The sequence below is a fragment of the Rhinolophus hipposideros genome (genome assembly GCF_964194185.1).
Source record: "Rhinolophus hipposideros genome assembly, chromosome: 1".
Taxonomy (NCBI): Eukaryota; Metazoa; Chordata; class Mammalia; order Chiroptera; family Rhinolophidae; genus Rhinolophus; species Rhinolophus hipposideros.
Window position 1 is genome coordinate 81,245,849 of NC_138047.1, and position 24,332 is coordinate 81,270,180.

General features: G+C 34.6%; 2 protein-coding genes across 2 annotated transcripts in view; one reads left to right on the plus strand and one right to left on the minus strand.

Annotated features, from left to right (window-relative positions):
• Positions 1-24,332, minus strand: part of COL25A1 (collagen type XXV alpha 1 chain) — a 436,533-nt gene that overhangs the window by 127,555 nt on the left and 284,646 nt on the right. The window lies entirely within an intron of this gene.
• On the plus strand, positions 9,492-9,812 carry LOC308495766 (large ribosomal subunit protein eL39-like; the record flags this gene model as incomplete). The annotated part of the gene is made up of 1 exon (XM_081044147.1): positions 9,492-9,812. The coding sequence occupies one exon, from the start codon at positions 9,492-9,494 to the stop codon at positions 9,645-9,647; it is 156 nt and encodes a 51-aa protein (XP_080900273.1). The 3' UTR covers positions 9,648-9,812.

A 24,332-nucleotide genomic window follows, 5' to 3' on the forward strand; every position in this document is an offset into this window, starting at 1 on the left:
TTCCATAAATCCAGTTTCTGAATTTCATTCCCATTTATTCAAGAATTTAATAGGATCCTGCTATAAACAAGGCAGTACTTGGACATTGGGATTAGAAAGCTTTATCCTGGGCTTCATGGAGCTCAGAGTATAACCAAAAAAGGGAGACATCAAACAAGCAACTACAAATGTGACAGATCTCTTTGGATATATTTTTTTCCTAATTTTCTTTTTTCTTTTTTTAATTTATAAGGGTGACAATTGTTAGTGAAATTACATAGATTTCAGGTGTACAATTCTGTATTACGTCATCTATAAATCCCACTGTGTCTTTTGATATATTTATCGATGCTCTTTTTCTCTTAATTTTTTCTATTTCCTTTGCTCCGCCATCAAGCTCTTAGTTGGCCATCTGTTATTGCCTTAAAAGAAGTATGAGGAGATGGGGTGGAAAACAAAACTTATTTATCAATATTTCTGGAAATCAAGAATATCTAGGAAGATACTCCCCCAAACTGGAAGAGTGGAAGACCCAAGCTCCCAAGAGCAGAAGGGATCTTAGCCCTGCTTCCCAGCAGCACTTCCAGGAAGGCAACAATACCTCAAAAAAGAATGGCTATGTGACATGTCTAGATGCACGGGAACACAGGAAGCCTTGCAAAAGATTCCCCGATCTGAGGCGGGGCACAGATATAGTAGAAAGTTTCCTATGCCCCACGATTCAGCGGTGACACACTCTACACAAAGGGCCATGCAGGTCAGTCAAGCCATGCTGCCTTCTTAGCAGCAAACTGTATGGCCTGATGACTGAAGACCAGGGGCCTCTCATTCCCACCCCCAGGTCTCTTGATGCTGTAAGCCCCCAGAAGTGTGAAACAGTCCTAATGGAGGAGGTAAGCATGGAGATCTCAAGAAGACTGATAGTTTTTCTTTTTTTTTGGTCAGCTCAGAAGAATAGAGGCTCAGACTCAGAAATCAAATGTTTATAGAAAATCAAGTCCTATTTCTTACTGATACCAGTTTTTGGCTTGAGATTCATACCCCAAAAGTGAATATAATGACTATAAACAAAACAAAAGCTATTGAGTGCACAGAAAGGGAACCTAACCCAGGTTGGACGGTCAGGGAGGACTTCTCCAAGGACGTGATATTTATGTTGAGAACCACAGAACAGAGTAGCCCTATGGGCCCGTGGTGCCTGGCCACTTTCCTGGGCACTGGTATCTTTCCTTCCTGATAGTATCATCACATTGAATACTGGACCCAAAGAGAAAATATATTTTCCTTTTCCAAAGTAATACTAAGCCTACACTTGGAACACAAAGATTCTGTCTTGTTCTAGGTACTCCTTTGAGATCTTGATCCTGTATTGGTAAGGTTAGGATAAGGGCAATGGCAGTGATTATGGTGATTATGGGGTACAGGATTCCTGTGGGTGGTCAGATCAATGCAATCAAGAAAGACATTAACGAACACATTCATTCTTTCATGTAACCAATATCTCGTAAACACAGAGGGTGCCAAAAAATATACACACACTTTATGAAAGAAAAAAACTGTATTAAAATTGTCATACTTGATAAATACTGATAACAAAAGATGAAAGATGAATACAAGTCATGTGTATACATTTTTTTGGCACCCCCGGTCCATGCTCTACACCAAGTACATTGAACGAAGCTGCAGGGGGTTAAATCTAGTCGGGTGGGGAGGCTAGCACATGATTACCAATTCCAATGGAAAACATACTAACTTAGTGCTATAACTAGAAGAGCAGGCAGTATTCTACTAAAGCACATTCTGACTAGGGAATGGAGTAAGGCTCCTGTAAAGGTGGGATTTGAGACAGGAGAGAGAAGATGACTAGAATGACAGTTATCTGAGGTGGGTTGGGGACTTGCGCCTCTGTCACAAGGTACTGCAGTCTGAAGGGCACTGAGCAAAGATGTGGAAGGTGCCCTCTGGGATTGCTGGTAAGTTGAGTTTGGTTGGGGGTGAAGCACACACTTTTTAGGGAAGAGCTTAGAAAAGGCTATAGATGGGGGATGTCTTCAAAGAAGCTCAAAGAGGGTAGTAGTGGGAAGCTATGAAGATTTTTATGCACTGAATGTTCCATGCCAAGAGGAAGTCTGAGGAAGACAACCCTGGCACAATTATGAAGAATAGATTTAAAAGTCAAGATATAGTCCTTTATGCCTTATCTGTAATTTCCGAATCCAAAGATCCCACCCTTTCAAATAAAATATGTCTTCATAAGTTTATACTAAAGTTTTCTAAAGTTCTCAGTAAACTCATTTGGTGGCACTTATTTGAAGAGATGTGAGGCCATTTGTGGTCACTAATCATCCTTCTTCATGTGAACATGCATATGTCTCACTGCAGAAATTGATGGTTTGATTACAGGTGCCTCTGGATCTCTAAGGGTGCCAGACAATATGCGGTGTTTGAACGATATCAACTTTCTAAGGCCTAAAAACTCTACATTCTGAAATGCATTTGACTCTGAGAGTTTCGAGAATGGATTTTGAGCTTGTTTCACACTTGACAAGAAAGATCCCTTTAGCAGAATTAAAGATTATAGAAAGAGTAGTAAGGTTTGAAGGTTAGGCAGTTATTTAAGTTTTAACAATAAAATTTGTAAATATAGATTAGTCTAGGAAATGCCTATCTAAATACATGATAATCTGAATTATACATCATGATTTACACAAGTTTATAGTAATTAAAGATAAATTTACCTTTATAATTTCAGTTTAATTTTTAATCAGAACTATCCTGATCAATTTTTATATAGTTCACATCTTTTAATTAACTTTTAATGAATAAGTACGTTATAATTAGCATATGTGTTTTGCAAGTAAATGCAAAAAAAGACCTGTGAAAATTTTGTTCTTTTAGGTAATTAAACAAACAAACAAACAAAAGCACCTCCAGAAGTGTTGTTTAGAAGATCAATTTGACTACCAAACAATGCATAATAATTTTCTTAAAAACTCCCTCTTTAAAAAAAATAAATAGTGCAAAAGCAAGCTTTAATTCCACCCCATCTGAATTTTATACAATTTGCAATTGAAATACAAATCTGAATTATGGAGCCCAAGCTAACACTCTTTTAATTCTCAAGGACTCTTCCCTCTAAGATGGCACAGTATCATGCAGGGTGCAATACAATATTTTGCATCTACTCTTCAACAAAACCGACGGTGCTTTCTAGTTGAGGTTGCCAGGTCAAGGGCTCACCTCAACTTGAATGTACCCTATCCATTTTCTGAAAGGAAACAGTCTACCTCTGGGAGAGCAGGCACAGCAGGATCAGGAAAGAACAGTGCCAGAAAGTAGGAGATTCATTAGCTGACGGGGCACCTTATACTGACGGGAAAATAGGCATTTATCCAGTAGTCTGTGAGAAAAATTCAACTTGTTTGCATACTTCATTCTGGGCGAGAAAGCAAAAGGGTCCTGTTGTTCCCTAGAAACTCTATTTAGTATCTGGCTTCACGGATATTTGCTAAGCTTCCTTTGTATGATACTAGATTGACTTGACTGTAAAATTCCCTGGGCATGCTCCCTGGATGGCAGCCTCTTTTCTTCTTCCAACAGAAGAGGTAGATGGCTGGAAGCCAGCCTGTAAAAGAGCCAGCTGTAACGGGTGCACAGTTATCCCTGTACTTCCTACTCCACCTCTGAAAGTCACCCTCCCTCATAAATAAATGTGAACCCACAGTAAATGCTTGATAGCCCTCTGCAATAGTGGAACTCTTCAAAAATGACCTTAGCAACACTAAGATAACGGAGTGCTAGGAAGAGTTCACTAGCACTTGGAGCAGTACTACTCTAGGGACCTTCCGCCACTAGTTAGCTGATCCTGTTCTCTAATACTGTATCCTCCTTTGGTCCACATCCTAAATTTTTAGTGTTTTCCCAGGGTTTGTTCAATTATACAAAACTAAAATATCTGTGGTTTGAAAGCACACCTGAAATTTGCATGTTTCCATACAGGACTAAAATGTTGACCACAATACAGGACACATTTCAGCGCCCTATTATTATCTTTATATTTGATATCACATATGCATATGGAGTAAATAAATGACTTTAAGGACTAGACAGATAACAGTCAAGAAACAGGAGCAACCTAGGTGTCCATCAATAGATGAATGGATAAAGAAGATGTGGTATGGATGGAATATTACTCAGCAATAAAAAAGAATGAATTCTTGCCATTTGCAACAACATGGATGGACCTAGAAGATATTATATTTAGTGAAATAAGTCAGACAGAGAAAGACAAATATCATACATTTTACTTATATGTGGAATCTAAAAAAAAAAAAAAAAAAGAAAACAAACTTACAAAACAAACTGATGGTTGCCAGAGGGGAGAGGGGTGAAGGGATGGGTGAAAAAGGTGAAGAGGAACAAGAGATACAAACTTCCAGTTATAAAATAAATAAGTCACAGGGATATAATGTACAGCACAAGAGAGATAGTCAATAATATCGTAATAACTTTTTATGGTGACATATGGTTAATAGACTTATCATGATGATGACATTATAAATGTATGTAGAATCACTATGTTGTACAACTGAAACTAATATAATATTGTATGTCAATTATACTTTGATTAAAATAAATAATAAGAGAACAGGTTTAAGACAAAACAGAGTGGGGAGATTTACCTGAATGGTAAGCCAAGCCAGGACTAAAAGGAAATAATGAGGACACAATTGATTTTGCTACAAAGTAAAGCCAACCTTATGCTGCTACGTCTTTACATATTTTAAGAAAAGCCAGAAATCCAAGGGTTTCTTTTTAATGACTGCTTCAGATTTTAAATGTTTGTTAGCAATTCAAATTTACTGTAAAACATTTTATAGTCCAAACAAAAATACCTTTGACAGGAGGATTTGGCTCACAGACCACCAGTTAAAGATCTTTGATCTAGTATTTTTGAATGTTGAATGAAAAACAAGACTAATGTTTGCTTCAGAAAGGAAATAATACATTAGCCTTTGAAGGAACTTTACTTCGTTGCATTAGCTTTTGAAGAAATGGTTACAAGTTCTCATTGCATCAATCACACGTTGTAATTCAGAACACTAGTTCTTAAATCATAAGAACTTCAACATGTGATTGTTATACGGGATCTCTAGGAGGAAGAACAGAACGAGGTGTAATTCCTCTTAGAAAAGGAAAGACTACATCCCATAGTGATGGGATTCTTTCATGAGGGATACCATGATTTGAGCTCCTTATGAAAGAGGCTGTTGTCTTCTATGTGAGAGTTACGGTTTCTTTGGGAATCTCAGAACAGAATTTCCTGATTTCTGTGAAGTTAAATCTAAATTTTAGAATAATATAGATATTAGAAATCATAATATGAAGTTTCTAATTTTTGGTGGTAATTTCCTGGCTATGGTAGATGATGTTTTTTAATGGAATATAGTAATGCATTTTTAATATTAAGTTGTAATACACTATAATGTTGATCATATTTAATTTTTAAAAGTGATATTTATTTGCACATATAATTTACTTGAAATAACTACAATGATAATATTCAAATTCTTTTTTACTTCAAATTTCCTTTTATACCTCCCAATTTCAAATATTTAGAATAATAAGCCAGCCAAAAATGTGAAGAGTAAAGAAGAACTTGTTTGGAAAGTTACTGCAAAGAAGGACTCAAAATAAGCCATATCTGCAATTCCTGATAAAATTCTCTCTTGATTTAAATGTACTTAATATTCATTTATTAAAAAAACTTTGCAACATATAATAGAAACAATATTTTTCCTTATAATTACAAGAATTAATTCAAAGTGTAACATGGTCTTTTAATTTAGTAAATATTAAATGAAATGTTGGCCTTATGTACTAGTAAAGGAAAAAAACAGTAAATAATTTTTTGCTTTGAACACATGAAATGATGTGTATGTATATGTATGTGCATATGTATAAGTAAGACCAAGGAAAATATATTTCTCTGATGTCATAAAATATCTAACAGGAATAGCCCCATTTCCAAAATACAGACATATTTCATAGGTCTTATTTTTTTCTTCAGTGCATCTTCAATTTCGTCACCCATATGGAACAAAGTTTACATTTTGAAAACCAGGTGGATCTGGTATACTCAGATTAGTAACCTATTTTACTACTTCATCAGCTACAACTTTTATGACTCCCATATGTGGCTAAAAAAATTACAAGAGGTATGCCTATGTTATCGTTATTGAAATTGAATTACTTAGTTATACATAGGCACTGTCAACCTTTCTCCTTGTGTGATACGGAATATTAGCAATTAGAGAAAATAAAAGTGAGGAAGAATAATTTATCATTTTCCAGAACTGGGATAAAGCTTCATAAACATGGCTAGTACAGTTGTCTGTTTCTTGACTTGTTAAATGTATGGGGAAATTAGTAAATGTTGGGAAAATGGCATGAAACAAATGTGACTAAGGAAAAAATTATTGTCAAAGGAGCTGCCAGAGTCAAATTGCGTACAAGGAATCATACAATTTGTGGATTATTAGGCCTTCAATTTCCCTTCCACTCTCTTATTATTAGTAGGATTTCCTTTTTATGACTGTCATAATTAGACATAAGGAGGGAAAGGAAAAAGGAAGTGAAAGGCAAACTAAGGATTAATATAGCAGAGTGGTAAGGGGACATTAAGATAGATAAAATAAATGAATGGGACTATATCAAATTAAAAAGCTTCTGCACAGCAAAAGAAACCATCAACAAAATAAAAAACCAAATGGAAGAAGATATTTGCAAACAATGCCTCCAATAAGGGGCTAATATCCAAAATATATAAGGAACTCATACAACTCAACAACAAAAAACAAATAATCCAATTAAAAATGGGCAGACGACCTGAATAGACATTTCTCCATAGAGGACATACAGATGGCCAATAGACATGTGAAAAGATGCTCAACATCACTAATCATCAGAGAAATGCAAATAAAAACCACAATGAGGCATCACCTCACACCTGTTAGAATAGATATTATCAACAAGACAAACAGTAACAAGTGTTGGAGAGGCTGTGGAGAAAAAGGAACTCTCATACACTGTTGGTGGGAATGCAGATTTGTGCAGCTGCACAAAGGCAGTGTGGAGGTTCCTCAAAAAATTAAGAATAGAATTACCATATGACCCAGCAATTCCTCTTCTGGGTACCTACCCAAAACATCTGAAAACATTTATCTGTAAAGATATATGTGCTCCCATGTTCACTGCAGTCTTACTTACGGTGGTCAAGACATGGAAATAATCAAAGTATCCTGCAATAGATGATTGGATAAAGAAGATGTGATATATATATATATACATATATATATGATGGAATACTACTACGCCATAAGAAAATATGATATAGTGCCATTTGCGACAACATGGATGGATTGTGAGATTATTATGCTAAGCGAAGTCAGACAGAAAAAGTCAAGAACCATATGACTTCACTGATATATGGGATACAAAACTGAAAGCAACAAAGGAACAAGACAAACAAATAAAGAAACAAAAACATACAGACACAGACAACAGTTTAGTGGTTACCAGAGGGTAAAGGGGTGGGGAGTGGTAGAAGAGGGAAAAGGGGATCAAATATACGGTGGTGGAAGGAGAACTGACTCTGGATAGTGAACACACAATGTGATGTATAGATGATGTATTACAGAATTGTACACTTGAAACCTATGTAATTTTACTAACGATTGTCACCCCAATAAATTTTAATTTTAAAAAACACCCGTCAGGAGTACTAAGGACCCATTGTGTTTGGGGGAAAATACAAAGGGCAAAAAGAACATTTTCAGTTAGAATTAAAAAGAATAATAATAAAGGAATAAGCCTTTTTTCCCCTTCAGTCAACTGAGAATAAAATGTTAATGTACAGAAGAAATCAATAGCAGCCAGTTCCTATTTAGCTTCTAATTCTGTCAAACAGAAAAATATAAATATTTGGACTAAAACTTGGTACAAATATTGGTAGTATAAAATGCCAAGAAAAGTAAAGAACCTGTAAGTAAAAACTTTGGGAAACTAAATCAGTCTGAAGAAATGACTTTCAAAATACTGAACATGTGCAAAAAAAAAAAAAAAAGAAATCAAACCATTCAGACAATTTTTCAGGAACTGTAGAAAGTAAAAGAAATAATAGAAGAAAAAAATGAAGATAATCCTGCAAAATATAGACAGATTGGTAAAATTATATTGACTTAAGTCAAAATGAGAATAGATTATTAAAAGGGTTATTAGTGAAAGTTTGGGAAAAAGTACAGTTTAAAATACGATCTTTATTTCCTTTTTAAAAAGGGTTATTAGTAGATGGATGTACATATATAATCAGATTACAGCAAGAGGTATGTGTAAGTTTCATATATTATTCTTAGATACTAAATTAAGAAAAGGGAAGTGAAACCAATAAAAATAATGGATTTATAAACGGTTGAACAATTTACCTATGTAATACTAAGCAGTTCATGCTCTCAGTCGTGCTTCATTAAACATTTATATTAATGAATTATATTAGTTTTCTCAAACTTTGGGTCAGGGAATGATTTTTCTCTATATATGTATATCTGTTTCTATAGTTATATCTCAGATATCCAGAAAAATGGGACAGAAGAAGAGATGTCATATTTATTGGATGGCAGAATCACACTCCAGAGAGGATCTCAACAGGATAGAGTACATTAATAATATGGGAATAAAAGTAAGAAACAGTGTTTGGATCCAATAAACAAGCTATATAAAAACGCAACTGGGGATCTGAGGGTTATTAACAGTGAAAAAAAACACTTCAGAATTTAAGTTGATAAAAAACTTATATATCAATATGTGGCATGACTGCCAATGTTGTTTAAGGTAATCTAATTCCAGGCTGTATTAACAAAAACAGAAACATAAGCAGGTAGGTGAAATCCCACTTGAGCCAGGCTGTACCTGAATTAATGTGTTTAATTTCTGTGCATTAACCTTAAGGAGGACATAGACAGTCAGGAATATATGCCTGCACAGAACAATAAGGAATGTAAGAAGACACAACACTGTGCCTTGAGGAGTGGATGAAGGAGTTGGGGCTGGAGTAGGAGGAGATGAGATGGAATACTAGAGCGATTTTAAATAAGCTCAAAACTGCATGCAGAGCATCACCAGCACCACCATCACACGATATATTCAGGCTTACGCTAGGCCACTACTAGCTGAGGGATGTAGCAAATGAGAGTTTGGACTAGAAGAGCTTTGGGGTTCATTCTAACCTTGAGCTTCATTCAGTGTTTCCATAAAATCCCTTATGGGTTGTCGTGTGGAAGGGAAATTATTTCATAAAGCAGGACGAAAACTAAACATATAGGAAGTAGAGAAGAGCAGATACTGATTCAAAAGAAGGAACAATAAATATTTTTTGAATGAATGGTTAAAATACTCGAGCTCTCTTTATTCGCCGCCATCGCCATCGTAGGGCGTGCGGCTGACTCTTCCTCGCCATGTCTTTTCACAAGACTTTCAGGATCAAGCAGTTCTTGGCCAAGAAACAAAAGCAGAATCGGCCCATTCCCCAGTGGATTCGGATGAAAACTGGTAATAAAATCAGGTACAACTCCAAGACGAGACATTGGAGAAGAACCAAGCTGGGTCTATAAGGAATAATCGCACATGAGATGGCACCACATATTTTTGCTGTGTCAGGATTGCTTGGATCTTAACCATGGCACTGAAAAGATCGCTACTATCTGAACAGTTGGGTGGGGTGTGTTTTATTGGGAAATTATAAGGAAAATGAGTTTTCTCTTTAATATGTTTCTGCACTAGTAGGTTGGTTCAGTAATAAACATGTGAGGCCTTCAAAAAAAAATACTCGTAATATTTAGAACTATTAGAATAGTCTGCTTTGTAAGAGAGTGACCTCCTTGCCACCACAGGTATTTGAATAAAAATCAGGAACCATGAGCTTAGGCTACACTATATAAGATTGTAAGCAATTGGCTAGCTGTGAAATGGGTTTATTTTGAGTTATAAGAGAAAATTTGAATTTCACAACAAAAAGTGAATTTGTCCTGTCCATATTATCTCTTCCCTCACCACCCTTTTAAAAAAGGACAATCAAGATTTATTGAGAAACCCTTCTGGCATTGCCAAAAAGATTTATAATTCTAATAAAAAAGCAATTTTTACTTCCTATATTATTCAACAGTTAAAACCACTATAAGAAAAAGAATGTTTCAAATGCATACCATTCTCTTCCATAAAAGGGAATATAATCTACCCTGTAAGATCCTTTTTTCTGCCATGTTTTTTTTTAATCCGTTGTACCACACCTTCAAATTCTACATTCATTACACTCAGACAAATCGGGTTTTAATTTATTCTTAAATCAAGGAGGACACAGGGAAAAAAGGATCAAATAATACTGATTCAAAGTAGTTATTTTTCTTAAGATTTGTCAGCATAGTTATAAAGGGATTCAAACAATTTATGAACTTGTTTTTTATTGGTGCCTCCTCAGGGTAATTTTGTTGAAAACATAGGGGAGATGTTTCTATTAATCCAACTATACAATCAGAATAATAAAAACCTAACCTAAAAGACATGGACAAGTTCTTAGAACCATATAGTCTTACTAGACTAAATCACAAAGAACTGGAAAATCTAAATAAACCGATCAACAGTACGAAAATTGAAACAATCATCCAAAACCTTCTCCTAAGCAAAAGTCCAGGACCAGATGGCTTCACTAGTGAATTTTACCAAACATTCAAAGAGAATTTAACGCCTGTCTTCTTCAATATTTCCTAACTCATTTTATGAGGCCAACATTACCCTGATATGGAAACCTGGAAAAAATAACATAAAAAAAGAAAACTAAAGACCAGATCTCTGATGAATATAGACGCAAAAATCCTAAACAAAATTCTAGCAAATTGAATACAACAATACATTAAAAAGACTATACATGACGATCAAATGGGGTTCATTACGGGGGCACAGGATGGTTCAACATACGCAAATTGATCAATGTACTACACCACATAAACAAAATAAAGGACAAAAATATTATGATTACATCAATAGATGCAGAAAAGCATTTGACAAGATACAATATCCATTTATGATTTAAACACTTCATAAAATAGCTATAGAAGAAAAGTACCTCAATATAATAAAGGCCATTTGTGACAAAACCTCAACTAGTCTCACACTGCATGCTGAAAAACTAAGGTCTTTTGCTCTACTTTCAGGAACAAGATAGAGTTGCACCCTGTTACCACTATTATTCAACATAGTGTTGGAATTCCTAGCCAGAGCAATCAGGCAAGAGAAATAAAATAAAAGGCATATAAATTGGGAATAAAGAAGTTAAATTGTCATTTTTTGCAGATGACTATTCTTTATATAGCAAACCCTAAAGACTCCACCAAAAAGCTATTAGAAACAATAAACGACTATAGTAAAGGTGCAAGATACAAAATCAACGTACAAAAATCCATTGCAGTCTATATACTAACTATGAAATTTCAGAAAAAGAAATGAAAAAAACCCCACAAAACAATTGCTTTTGCAATAGCAACAAAAAGAATAAAATACCTAGGAATAAACTTAACAAAGATGTGAAGGACCTTATGTACTGAAACTATAAGACATTCTTAAAAGAAATTGAAAAAGACACAAAGAAATGGAAAGACATTCCATTTTCATGGATTGGAAGAATCAACATAGTTAAAATGGCCATATTACCCAAAGCAATATATAGATTTAATGCAACCCCCATCAAAATCCCAATGGCATTTTTTAAACAAATAGAACAAAAAAATCAGATTTGTATGGAATTACAAAAGACCCTAAATAGTCAAAGCAATCCTAAGAAAAAAGTCCAAGGCTGGAGTATCATACTCCTAGACTTCAATTTGTGATACAAAGTGGCAATAATCAAAACAGCAACAACAATTGGCAGAAAAACAGACACAAGGACCAATGGAATAGAATTAAAAACCCAGAAATAAATCCACATATATATGGGCAGATAATTTTTGACAAAAGAGCCAAAAATATACAATGGAGAAAAGAAATCTTCAATAAGATGCAATAAGGTGCTGAGAAATTGGAAAGCCACATGCAAAAGAATGAAACAAGACTATCTGTCACCATATACAAAAATTAACTCAAAATAGATCAAAGACCTAAAAATAACACCTGGAACAATGATCTGCATATAAGAAAACACAGGTACACCTTCGGCTCAAAGAGGTTTTTATGAATTTGCCCTCAAAGGCAAGGATAGTAAAAGTAAAAATAAATTAATTGGGACTATATCAATACAATAAGCTTCTGCATTGCAAAAGAAACCATCAAAAAAACAAAGAGGAAATCCAACTGAATGGGAGAATATACCAGGAGTGCCAAAAAAATGTATAAAAGAGGATACTTTGGTTAACGTTGTTCAAGCAGTAGTTCGCCGTAATCAGAAGTGTCTGAACATTGACGGTAACCACTTTGAGCACCTCTTGTAATTGCAGAAGTCAAATGTGACTTGTATTCATCTTTTGTTATTGGTATATATTGAGTATTATAATTTTAATACAGTTTTTCTTTCTTAAAATGCATGTACATTTTTTTGGCATCCTCTGTATTTGTCAACAATGCCTCCAATGAGGGGCTGATTTCCAAAATATATAAAGAACTCATACAATTCAACAACAAAAAACAATCCAATTAAAAAAATAGGCAGAGGAGATGAACAGATACTTCTCCAAAGAAGACATACAAATGGTCAACAGATATATGAAAAATGCTCAACTTCACTGCTATTAGGGAAATGCAAATCAAAACCACAATGAGATATTACTTCACACCTGTTAGAATGGCTATCACCAACAAGACAAATAGTAACAAGTGTTGGAGAGGCTATGGAGAAAAAGGAACAGTTATATACTGTTGGTGGGAATGTAAATTGATACAGCTGCTATGGAAAACAGTATGGAGTCTCCTCAAAAAATTAAGAATAGAATTATCATATGACCCAGCAATCCCTCTCCTGGGTATCTGCCCAAAAAATCTGAAAACATTTATCCATAAAGATTTAGGCACTCTGATGTTCACTGCATTATCATTTACGGTCGCCAAGACATGAAAACAACCAAAGTGTCCTTCGATAGATAAAGAAGATGTGGTACATATACACAATGGCATACTACTCGGCCATAAGAAAAAATGAAATAGTGCCATTTGCAACAACATGGATGGATCTTGAGATTATCATGCTAAGTGAAATAAGTCAGACAGAACAAGTCAAGAACCATTTGACTTCACTCGTATGTGAGATATAAAACTGAAAACAACAAAGGAAAAAGACAATAATTGGTTATTTTTTTAAAATTCTGTTATTCTATAATGCATATTTCAGCAAAATTCTTCAAGATAGCATAAATTATACTTCTATCTTGATATAAAACTACCAAGTTTGAACTAGTACTCATTTTATCCTTTTAACAGACTTAGTATACTAATTAAAAATTCTATAGTACCATAGGTTGACAATCACCAATGTAAGAAAAACTCTAATTAATTTAAAAACAAATGGTATGTAAATTAAATTGGAGGCAGTAATGCAGCATTCTTCCTAGAAAATAAATGACTTGTCATTAGTTGTTGTTACTTGTGTATCTGCATATTTTCGTGAACTTTGTCATTATAATATCAGAAGAAAAATCATCTTAATGATCTAATCACCTAATTCAGGTATTGCAACTCCAATGCCAACAGGAACCATGTACATATATGTAAATATATGAAGTAGGCTAAGTGTCATGATATATAAAGTGGAATGTATGCTCCAGATAGACTCCATTCAGCTTCAGCCAAATGAAATTATAAAACATGTGTACCCAGTGGTGCCAGACCTTCTAATTTTCCAAGAGAAATAAAAAATAAGATTTTATATGAAATTGTTCAATATTAAAATGTTAGCAGCTAATTTTGGAAAGCCAAATAAAATTTATCAGAATATGGTCCACAGGCCACCAGTTTGTAGCTTCTAACATGCCTCATGAGAATTATTAATTCAAAACATAGAGGAAAGATTACATAAAATAGTGTACATATTTCAAAAATAAGGAAAAATAAAGACATTAAAATTGCCTCCTCCTGCTACAACCAAGGTTGTTATTCTCCACCCTAAGAAGATATCCCATATAAGCTGTGACAGTTTCTCAGGCTACAACCCCTGTTGGCACATGCCATTTCGTTTGACACATTCTAAAAATCTTGAGTTATTGTAACAGTTACTATATAAAATTCTGGGTAGATATCATGACTCAAACTTTGCATTCTTCTCTGACACATTTTATTACAACTACATGGCTCCAAAGTGGAAGTAATACCACAGACCAGTGTAGAGTTACAGCATTAACATTCAACATTGTCCTGGTGACATAGCAAGCTTTTTCCATTTCGATTTTGTTTGACTTTTCTGCCTAAAAGTGTAAAATGAAGGGTGAAGTTGTAAATCTCTACATTAATTTTATGAACAAATCTAAAACGTCTAATAGATCTCCAGATATTCCCTCTTTCCTGTAACTCCTCAAAATTCATTTCCTTTTATGATATTATTGAATAATTGTGAATGACTACTAAACAGAAGATTGTAAGACTGAAAAGTAATATTGTACTGAGCAAAAAAGGCAACGAAAATAAAATGGCTTTATAATGTTGTATTCTAGAATATCCCTTAACAATGAAGATTTTTTTTTAGAAACTTAATTTTGTTAAAGTAGAAATAACCTATCTTTATCTTTGCCAGAAAATGAAAGTGGTGTGTGTAGGGGTTAAAGGTCTTCATTTAAACATAATAGCTACAGAGGAAGAACAACATATTGTTAAAAAGTAAGATATTCCTTACTATTGTTTTCATCAAAATAATAGTGATTGTCATATGGATTACAAGTTTTTTACACAATAAAAATCTAATATCAAAGAAATGTAAAAAAAAGTTAACCATAAAGATGATTAAATTTTAGCTAGTGGCTTTTTGCCATATGATGGATACCAGCCTTGCTAATGAAGACAAAATAGTTTCTGATTTTCAAAACACTTGAAAAACTATGCTAACTATACAATCTTTCCAATATTTTACCTTCTCAAAGAACAGTTCAATATGATAAAAATAAATTGAGAGTAAAGAAGAATCAAGGCTGACAAATTACAAGGTACTGCTGTAACTTATGTTAATGCAATCAATGCAAAGAATATGTTCGAGTTCCTTCCTTATCAAAAAGTTTATATTCCTAAAAGAAAATTCAGGTGCTGCCATTGTAGGAACTTCTGACTTCGTTGACCACTAAGAAAGGTAAAGAAATAAGACAGTTAAGCAACAGCAACTGAATTCTGAACTATAGCTCAAACTTTTCTCTGACATTCAAGTCAAGGTAAGTATTTGTCCCTTAAGGATTATTGCAAAGGAGCTCAGTCAGGGGGCCCCCACCCTTGCGAAGTCAGCCCATGTTTGATGAGATAGTTAAGAACTGTCACCATCATCGCTTCCATCTAACTTTGCAAAGGAACACTGAGAATGAAGTTCCTTGCAGTCTAAGCACGCAAGAAGAAAATTTAAGCATTCAATTATTAATAGTAAATTTACATTCTCTTTAAGCACTTCTGGAATACTACAATGAATAGAAAAAAATGCTTTTAAAACAAACAGTTAAGGAAGATATATCAATTTAACCCCCTCAAAATTTCCCAGGTTGCTTTGAATTTGCCTATCTTTTCTTAATAGGAATTAGAGTATAAACAAAAGTATGCTGACATTTGTATGTGTTATTTAGATCTTGTGTATGTGACTAGGAATCTCTATTCGTGGAAACTCTGTTTCATAAAGATAGTATAGACAACTGCAAGTTTACAGAAATATTCACACACATATATGTGTATATAAAATATCTCTATAGGTGAAAAATGTCTGTTAATGAGAATTAATATATGTACAAACACCCACATACATAATGATATACAATATAATAATTTAAATAATAGGTTGTGAGAAAGGCAAGTGTTTGATAATTCGTAATATGAGAAACAACTTGTAAACCTTGAAAAAAGACAAAACACCACAGCATGTGCAACTTAGCACTGGGCATGTTTTAGCAGATTCTGTGTGTGTCCTGGGTTTGGGCAAGGTTGTCTAAGTCACATCCTTCATTCCATGCTTCCTACTTCACCAGTGGAAGAACTTCCCTTCTCCAGTCCTGGAAATCTCACACAATGATGACCTCCCCTAAGTCACAATAGGGTCAGTCAAGATTTAATAGTGTAGATAAAAAGATTATCTCAGCTTCTAAAAATAAGCCTGTTTAAAGGCCCAAGGAATACAAATATTTTTAAAAACATTGAATGTTTTCTTAATGAAAACTTTGGTGGTGTCTCCTTTACCTTTTTCCTCCCCTGCTAATAAACTCAGAACGTTCAGGCTGACATGTTCTTTTGAAGAAATAGTGACAGGCAGCAAATACCATCTGCAGTTCCCTTGAATACATCACACAGGCTTCAAGCCAGAATTGCATACACTCAGCCCTGCCAATTTCTCTCTCCACCTGCTTACTCAGCATCAATTCCCTATCTTAATTCTTAATTATAATGAAATCCTTCAGGCCTGTACCTAGTTAAAGTTCCTGTCCTGGAAAGACTGTTCTGTATTCCTAGTTCTCTGATGTTTTCAATGCTACATTGGAGGGTTTTGATATCACCTTTTCCATCACTAAAGCTCCTTTATGAACAGATTCATGCTAGACTCACAAGCTAATAGCATGATAAGAATGCCCAGAAGTTTTCTTGGCACATGGAACTACGAAACCAATAATGTTACATTATTACTATTGTTGTTCTTATTATTATTTCTACTACTATTATTTGTGTATGCATTAAATTATAAGTTTATTTGTACTAATACAAAACAACTAGTGGTCTGTAAGGGTTTCTGTTAATATCAATATTTTTCAAGCAAAATTTAACTGACTGCTAAGAGATGAGAATCAAAGCTTCTCGACTCCCTCCAAAGTCGCTACAAAATTACATTTGAAGTAGGACCTGGCAACTAACATCCTTTCCCTACAAAGCCAGTCCTGTTTGCCACTTGTGATTTACAGGCTGTCTGCTGTGAGACGCTGCTGGACACATTAGTGCAGGTATGCTTATGAAAGACGCTGCTGTCTGGCACTAAATGACTTTCCAGAGACCCATCTCATTCAGAACTACGGGAACTGTTCTCCTTAAACACAATCTGTCAATGCATAAGCCATTATTCCACCCATTCTGAAGGGAAGAATCAAAAATATAGTCTCACATTCTAGTCCCTTCTGCAAATCCTGATGCACCATTAAAAATCTGCTGTTTCATACTTTCTTGATTTCCATTTGGTTAATCCACTTCACTAACATTTTTGTTGCAATTTTAATTCTGCATTTGGGAGTGATGGAAAAACAATGGTGGCAATTACATTGGATTTTGTTAGTGTAAACTGCTTATAAATTGCTGAATTTCCTATCTGCAATATGTTCATTATTCATTGATATTATCAACTACAGTATGTTTGATTTTTTTGTCCACTTCACATACAGATTTTAACATATTTACCTACAAGCTTACTTTCTCTTCCTCATATAATACTGAAAGTCATCCACCCCAAATCTATCTTTCCCTCCAACTTCTATTATATGCTTCAGTTGCAGGCATTAATGCAAAGCATAGCTCCACTTTATATGGATTAATAAACATAAGACTTGTGTTTTAATTAAAGAGAAAATTAACTTGAGTAAATATGAGACAAAATCTTCTGCATAGTTTTGTTTGAGAGGTTATTAATGTATCAAGTATTCTTAAAAACATTTTACAGAAAGTGGCACTTGCAAATATTCAAACAAAGGAAATATAAATGCATAATATTAATGATGACACTTATTCTCTTTCAGCTAAAAGAAAGAGACACTTATTCTCTTTCAGCTAAAATCTTTCATTTCACTCATTTTCAAGAAAAATATGAAATGGTGCACATTAGCCTGAAAAGACTGTAAGGTATATGTCCAGATATACAAATCATGTAAAAGAGTAAAATGAAGAATATTGAAGTTGATATAAGCAATGAGTACAAAAGTGCAGACAAATGAAATCTTTCTTTCTTCTTATAAAATGGAATGACCAATTATTTTATTATGAAGGTCACTGCATTAAAAATACTGAAAGAAATCCAATGGCTATTTAAATTGGTTGGCATCATTTTCCAGAATTCCTTATCAGAGGATATGCTTAGGATTGGATTTTGGTTTCATCTGAATACATCTGTAGTCATTAACAGAATTTTCAGTTAAGGGCTCAAATCTCAGGCTTTCCACTATTGTTTTAATATATGATTTTGCAAAATGTCCACTTTTACTTCCAAATATTTTATAAAAGTTTACCCCACTGGATTGCTATATTTATAGGTTTACTTATATAATCTTTTATATTAGACAGTAATGCATCAAATCTGAAGTCATGTAAAATAGGTAATTATTCCTCACACTTTCCAAATATATTTTTCTTTTTCTTACTTGATGAGCTCAGCTATACAACCAATAACTGAGACATAATTTACAATATTGTTTGTACATTAACAATTGTTTGCAAAGATAACTTATTTTTTTTAATTGACCCACATTGGGACAAATTTACAAATGTTCCTGGACTTAGTTCAACACACCAGCTCTTAATGGTTTAAAGTATGACAGAGAACACTCAAAAGAGAACTTTGATTATAAAATATAATAAGAACGTTTGCAAATTTTAATGAGCTTGCTGTTTCCATGCCAACTTCTTCTGAATCTGGAAAGCATTAAAATAATTTTCTCACAATTTATTTCTTTCCATTGTGTTATATCAATTCCCTTTTCACAGGCAATACATTCAGTATCAAATGAGTAGCGTACTCATTAGGACTAAAGAGAAAGGCAAGGGTTAAGTAAATAAGAACATCAAATTAATATCCAGGCCTAAATGCTTTAGCAGAGCCAAAGAATCTGTTTAATCATTCAAGTCAACAAAGGTTAAGATAATAAAATAAACTTCTAACTGCTTTCCTTTTTGGAACTTAATCTGTCTTGCTGAAGATGTTTTTAAGATGCTATCAGTTTTACATAGTCCCAGCTGTTATGAAAATTTACTTGAATACACTGGGAGGAGAAAAGAATTTTATGAAAATAGTTTAGCAGAGCTCCTGGGTGGCTTATTGAAACTTTGAGAGCCCAGGACTCATTTAAAACCAGCTGTTGGCTGATGATGTTGAGACCAATAACCACTAAATCTTTTCTTTATCAGGGCTCTGTGTTATTTGGCAAGGTGATGGTAGCCAACCGATTAGAACAGTAACATATAGTCACAAGATAACTTCATGATTATTTGCTTATTTTATTGCCTAAATTTGATTAATATATTTACCACAATTTCAGAACATAATACCCTAATTTAAAAAGATGATATTAAACATTAAAATAGCTTTGCTTATTTTTAAAGCTATGTTTTTAAGTTATGAAGATATAGAAAAGAAAAATGAGCCATTAATATCAAAGCCCAGGGTACCAGTGTGACTCCCAGGGCTATGGTTCAAGATGAGGGCAGAGGCCTTATGAACTGGGCAAGCAAGAACTCCTCTTTGATAATGAAGAGAGACAGTGGTAGTTGTAGTGGGTACAGACGACAATGGGAGAATCCTTAAAAGTCTTGAGACTTTTACACTTGACTTCAGGTTCTGCTACAGATCAAGAAATGTAATTCAATCTTTTGAAAAGAGAGGCTCAACTAAAAACAGAATCAACAAACTACCTTGCAAAACATACAAACACAGCATTATGAACAGCAGAGAATAGACTTCATTCATCTGGTTATCCTATAGGAAAAAAATCTCTAATAGCAAATATGCCAGGATCTTGATTTATACAATTTTCATATTGGTGCCAAAGAGTTGAGAAGCACGATTGTATTATAACAAGGTAATTGGGTACTCTGACGCCTCTTGGTTGGGGGTCAGCATTGTGCTGCCTCCCTATGCTCCATGCAGACAGGTTCTGAGGTATTACTATGTAGCATTCATTCATTCATTTGTTTTTTGGAAGATTGACAGTGCATGGATTGTCATGCTACGATTATCCTGATTGCAAAGAAAAATGATGCACTTATTTGTATGTGTGTTCCTCAGCTTTTTCAATAGTTTAAAGTATTTTCCAATTTTTTAAAATCAAAGAGGCATGGTATCAAAGTTGGAAAGGTCCTAGCAGCGATTCTTGGCATTTGGAAAGAGAGCAGCTCTTGAAATTGGAGTTGGTGTCCCCCAATTGTCTTTTGGTAAATGTATGTGAAAGAATGTGCACAAGTCACTTAACTTGTTTGAGCTCAATCATCATCACCAAAAAAAAAGAAACATCATATTAATATTTGTGCTACTAACTCACAGTTACTTTTAAGGATAAATGAAAGAACACCTGAAAAAATGTAATCCGTAAATTCCTAGGATGAAATCCCAGCTGTGCCACTGACTGGCATGGTTAAATTGGAAAAAATGTTTAAACTTTCTAAATCTTGGTTTCTTCATTATGTGGAAGTAATAAAGATAAGTATTTCATAGGATTCTTAAAACAAGATAAAGCTTCATAGAGTATTTGGCATATTTTAAGAACTCAATAAAATTATTTATCATTATTATTTCTATTATTTGAGCCACAGATATTTCTACATCCCCTATTGTTCCCCATTGAGGTTGATGACCATAAAGACTACCTTACCGACAGGGAAGCTGCTGATCCACTGGGAATAGCACAACCTAGAGGGTGACAGAGCTGAGTTTGAACCCCAATTCTACCATTTACAAATTACATGAACTTGGGCAAGTTACTTTATCCCAGATTCCTCATGTGAAATTTGGGGAGAATAATCAGCTATGATCTGCTGAGGACTCATTATAGATTTTTCATGTTATTTAATTTAATCTTATCATAACCATAGAGACAGATAGTGGTAGAGTTATAATTTGATACCTGTCCAGCCTTACCCCAGCCCATACGGATATAATCATCATACTGCATTTCTTTTCCTCTTTTTTCTCCCTGATAACCTACCTTGCTGAACTGAATACGGCTTAGAGATGATGTGGGAAACTTACCTAGAAAGGTGTTCAGCAAGTTGTAAGACTCTAAGTAATTAGCTATTATAATTATTATGTAATGTATTATTTCCTCATCCAACATTCATTCAGTCTAGGAATGCCCCTACAACTCCCTTATAGCAGGTCTCCAACCTCTGCTTGAATATAGGGTAAAGGCATAGCCTCAATATTCTGTAACACAAACCTAAGAGGATGAAATGAAGAAAAATGAGCATGGGCTCAGGGTGACTGACAGCACAGAGAAAGCACCATCCTGACCATACAGCCTAAAGGCTTAACTGCTGAAACAAAATGTTTGACTGTAAAAATGAACTGAAGATTAATGGCAAATCTGTAATGACATCTCACCAAGCAGCAAGGAGGGAAGTGCAATTCTAATGTCAGGGTGCATTCATATATGGAAATCTAATATTCAGTGTCTTATAGAATAAAACCAAATGATATCTATGATTGTTATAGTATGCCTAAAATCGTAAGCTTGAAATTGGTTTAATGTATACTGACAGAAAGCTCATGTCAAAAAAGTTAGCCCACTTTCCTCTGCATTAAATCATATGCCATCAACAGTATTTAAAGATAGTCAACTTTCCTACCATTTACCTTTTCAACTTCTTGCAATCTTTCACTTTCACTACTTGACAAAAGGTACTTCCTTAATATCCCACAACTCCAGAACACCAAGTCCAAAAGCTTTTTATAGGTTTCATCCCTGTGTTTTTCTTCTTATTAAGAACATTTTGTTGCCTCTCCCACCCCTTTTAAAGTAGTTTTTCCTTTAGTGCTCAAATGTGTCCTGGTGTTTCTTTGAAAGCTCACTCTTTTGTTGACTCCCTTCTTGTCCCACTCCCTAACTGTGGATATTTCTAAAGTGGTTCTTGCTTCACCCTTTCACCTACCATTTTCTACTCCTACGGTTTCAGTGCTCACTCTGTGACATTCAGCTATGTGACCTTACGTCCCGTTATGACACCATCTTAGAGTTCTAGTCTCATGTTTCCAACTGTTTGTTACATTATTCAAGTGAAAAAAATCTATTAAGATCACAAGTTCAACATAACTAAAATTCAACTTATTCATCCTCTCTTCTTTCTTCTGACCCGAGTTTATCAAGCAAAGCCAGAAACTTGACATACCTTTATCTTCTTTTTCAATTTCGGCCTGTACATCCAATTAACTCCAAGACTTGTGTTGAATTTCCACCTCAGTATCCTTCAGTTTTATTCCCTAACTGCTTAAATTTTTTTTTAAACCTTAACATTGCCACAGTTCCATCCATGGCCACATCCTGGATGTAAATACTGGTCGAATTCATCTTCCATCTTCCACTTCAAGACTTCTCTCTTACCAATTTCTCCTCTACTAGTGTCATCTCTGGTTTTCCCTCTTTGTCTCCTCAGGTTTTGTGTGGCACTTATGACAAACCCTACTGATGAGACGACCCAAATTTCCTTTTCAACCCCATTCTCCTTGGTTCACTTCCAGCTTTGAGCTAACTATGTGAACAGTCTGGCCAATGAGACATGAGCAGAAGTGTGTTATGAAATTCATGGGGAAAATTTTGTTTTCTTGATACAGATTCTTCTCCCATTATCTTCCCTGCAGATACAGGTATAGATGTGATGGTTGAATTTGAAGTCTTGTAATTATGAAAGAAAGACCATTAGATTCACAGAGACTTCCATAGTAACAACATTGAATTACATACGTATAAATAATACCATCCGCTGTCTTCTCTGAACTTCTCATTATATGAGAAAAGTAAACTCATATTCGAACTCCTATAGAAAACATGGAGCTTTCTCTAATATTTTGGTGACTCCTTTGGAATCTCTCATTTGGCTCACCAACTTAGCCCCTCCCCACTACTGAGCTTCTCATTCTGACACTGCACTTTCTGCTCAGTATGGCTGGCTCCTGACCTCCAATGATATCTAATGTTCCAGTTTGGGCCAGCCTACCCACCTCTGCTCATCTCTCTGCTGAGGACTAGACATTATCCTTATAGCCCAGATTCTTATAATCTATGTTGTCTTGATGACTGACTTAGTTTCTTGGTCTACGTTGTTTCCTGCTTTCAGTCTCTTCCAATTCCTTTTCATACTGGTTGCTATCACTACGTGGACAAAAAAGGGTTCTGTAATAAATCTGACAAGATAATGACCTCACAGGTTGATCTAATCATAAATCCCTAACTGGGCAGGTCAAGGGGGTAGTCACACCCCAGGCCTATGAAAAGTTTATCTTAGCTTTAAGCAAGCCCTGCCCATTGTTCTTGTGCATCTATATTAACACACCTTTGAAATACCAGAGTAATCCTCTTTCTTTAGAGCTCTTGGTGGGGTGGCCTGGCATAACCACCCTCAAAGGAGCACATAATCTTGGTAACTATTCTGTAATTCAATCATGATTTCCCTACCTTACTTTCTCTCACATCATGTAATCTTACTGTTGTTTGCTCCTTGCTTCCAAATGTATAAAAAGAACTGCAAAACTATCATTCTGTGGAGCATTTGAGATCTTGCTTCCTGGTGTGTTGTGAGTTTGGCTCAAACTCTTATAAAAATTATCTGTAGATTTGAACATTTCTAACATCAACAACCAAACATATTTCCATAAAGAACATTTGGTAATAATACCAAATAGTCTGGTGGTAATAGACAACAAATGATGTAACCAAAAATCTTAAATAGCTTCCCATTCTCTACCGCATTGGACATTCAAAATGCTCCATAATATAACCTCGATAAAAATTTTCAACCTTACATGATATAATTTTTCTACATTTAACCTGTTTTCTTGGCAAATGAAATATTATTGTTCCTTAAATGAATGCTGTCATTTAGTATTTGTGTAATATTGTTTGTACTATTTCTTCTTCCGGGAATGTGTAATGTTTTGCTCTTAATCTTATCTTCTAAAGATTACCCATTCATTAGTTCCTAGCTCAAGTGACAGCTCTCCCAGTCTCTAGTAATTACTTAAAATGTAAGAATGTTCACTTTTCTAGCACCCCTTGGCATAGTTCTTTAGGGTACATTAACATACAACCACATAGTTTTCTTATTCAGGAATCCATGAGATAATCAGATCCTTGAGGGAAACAATGATATAATAATGTTTTATTCTAACATTCAATAAATATTTATTG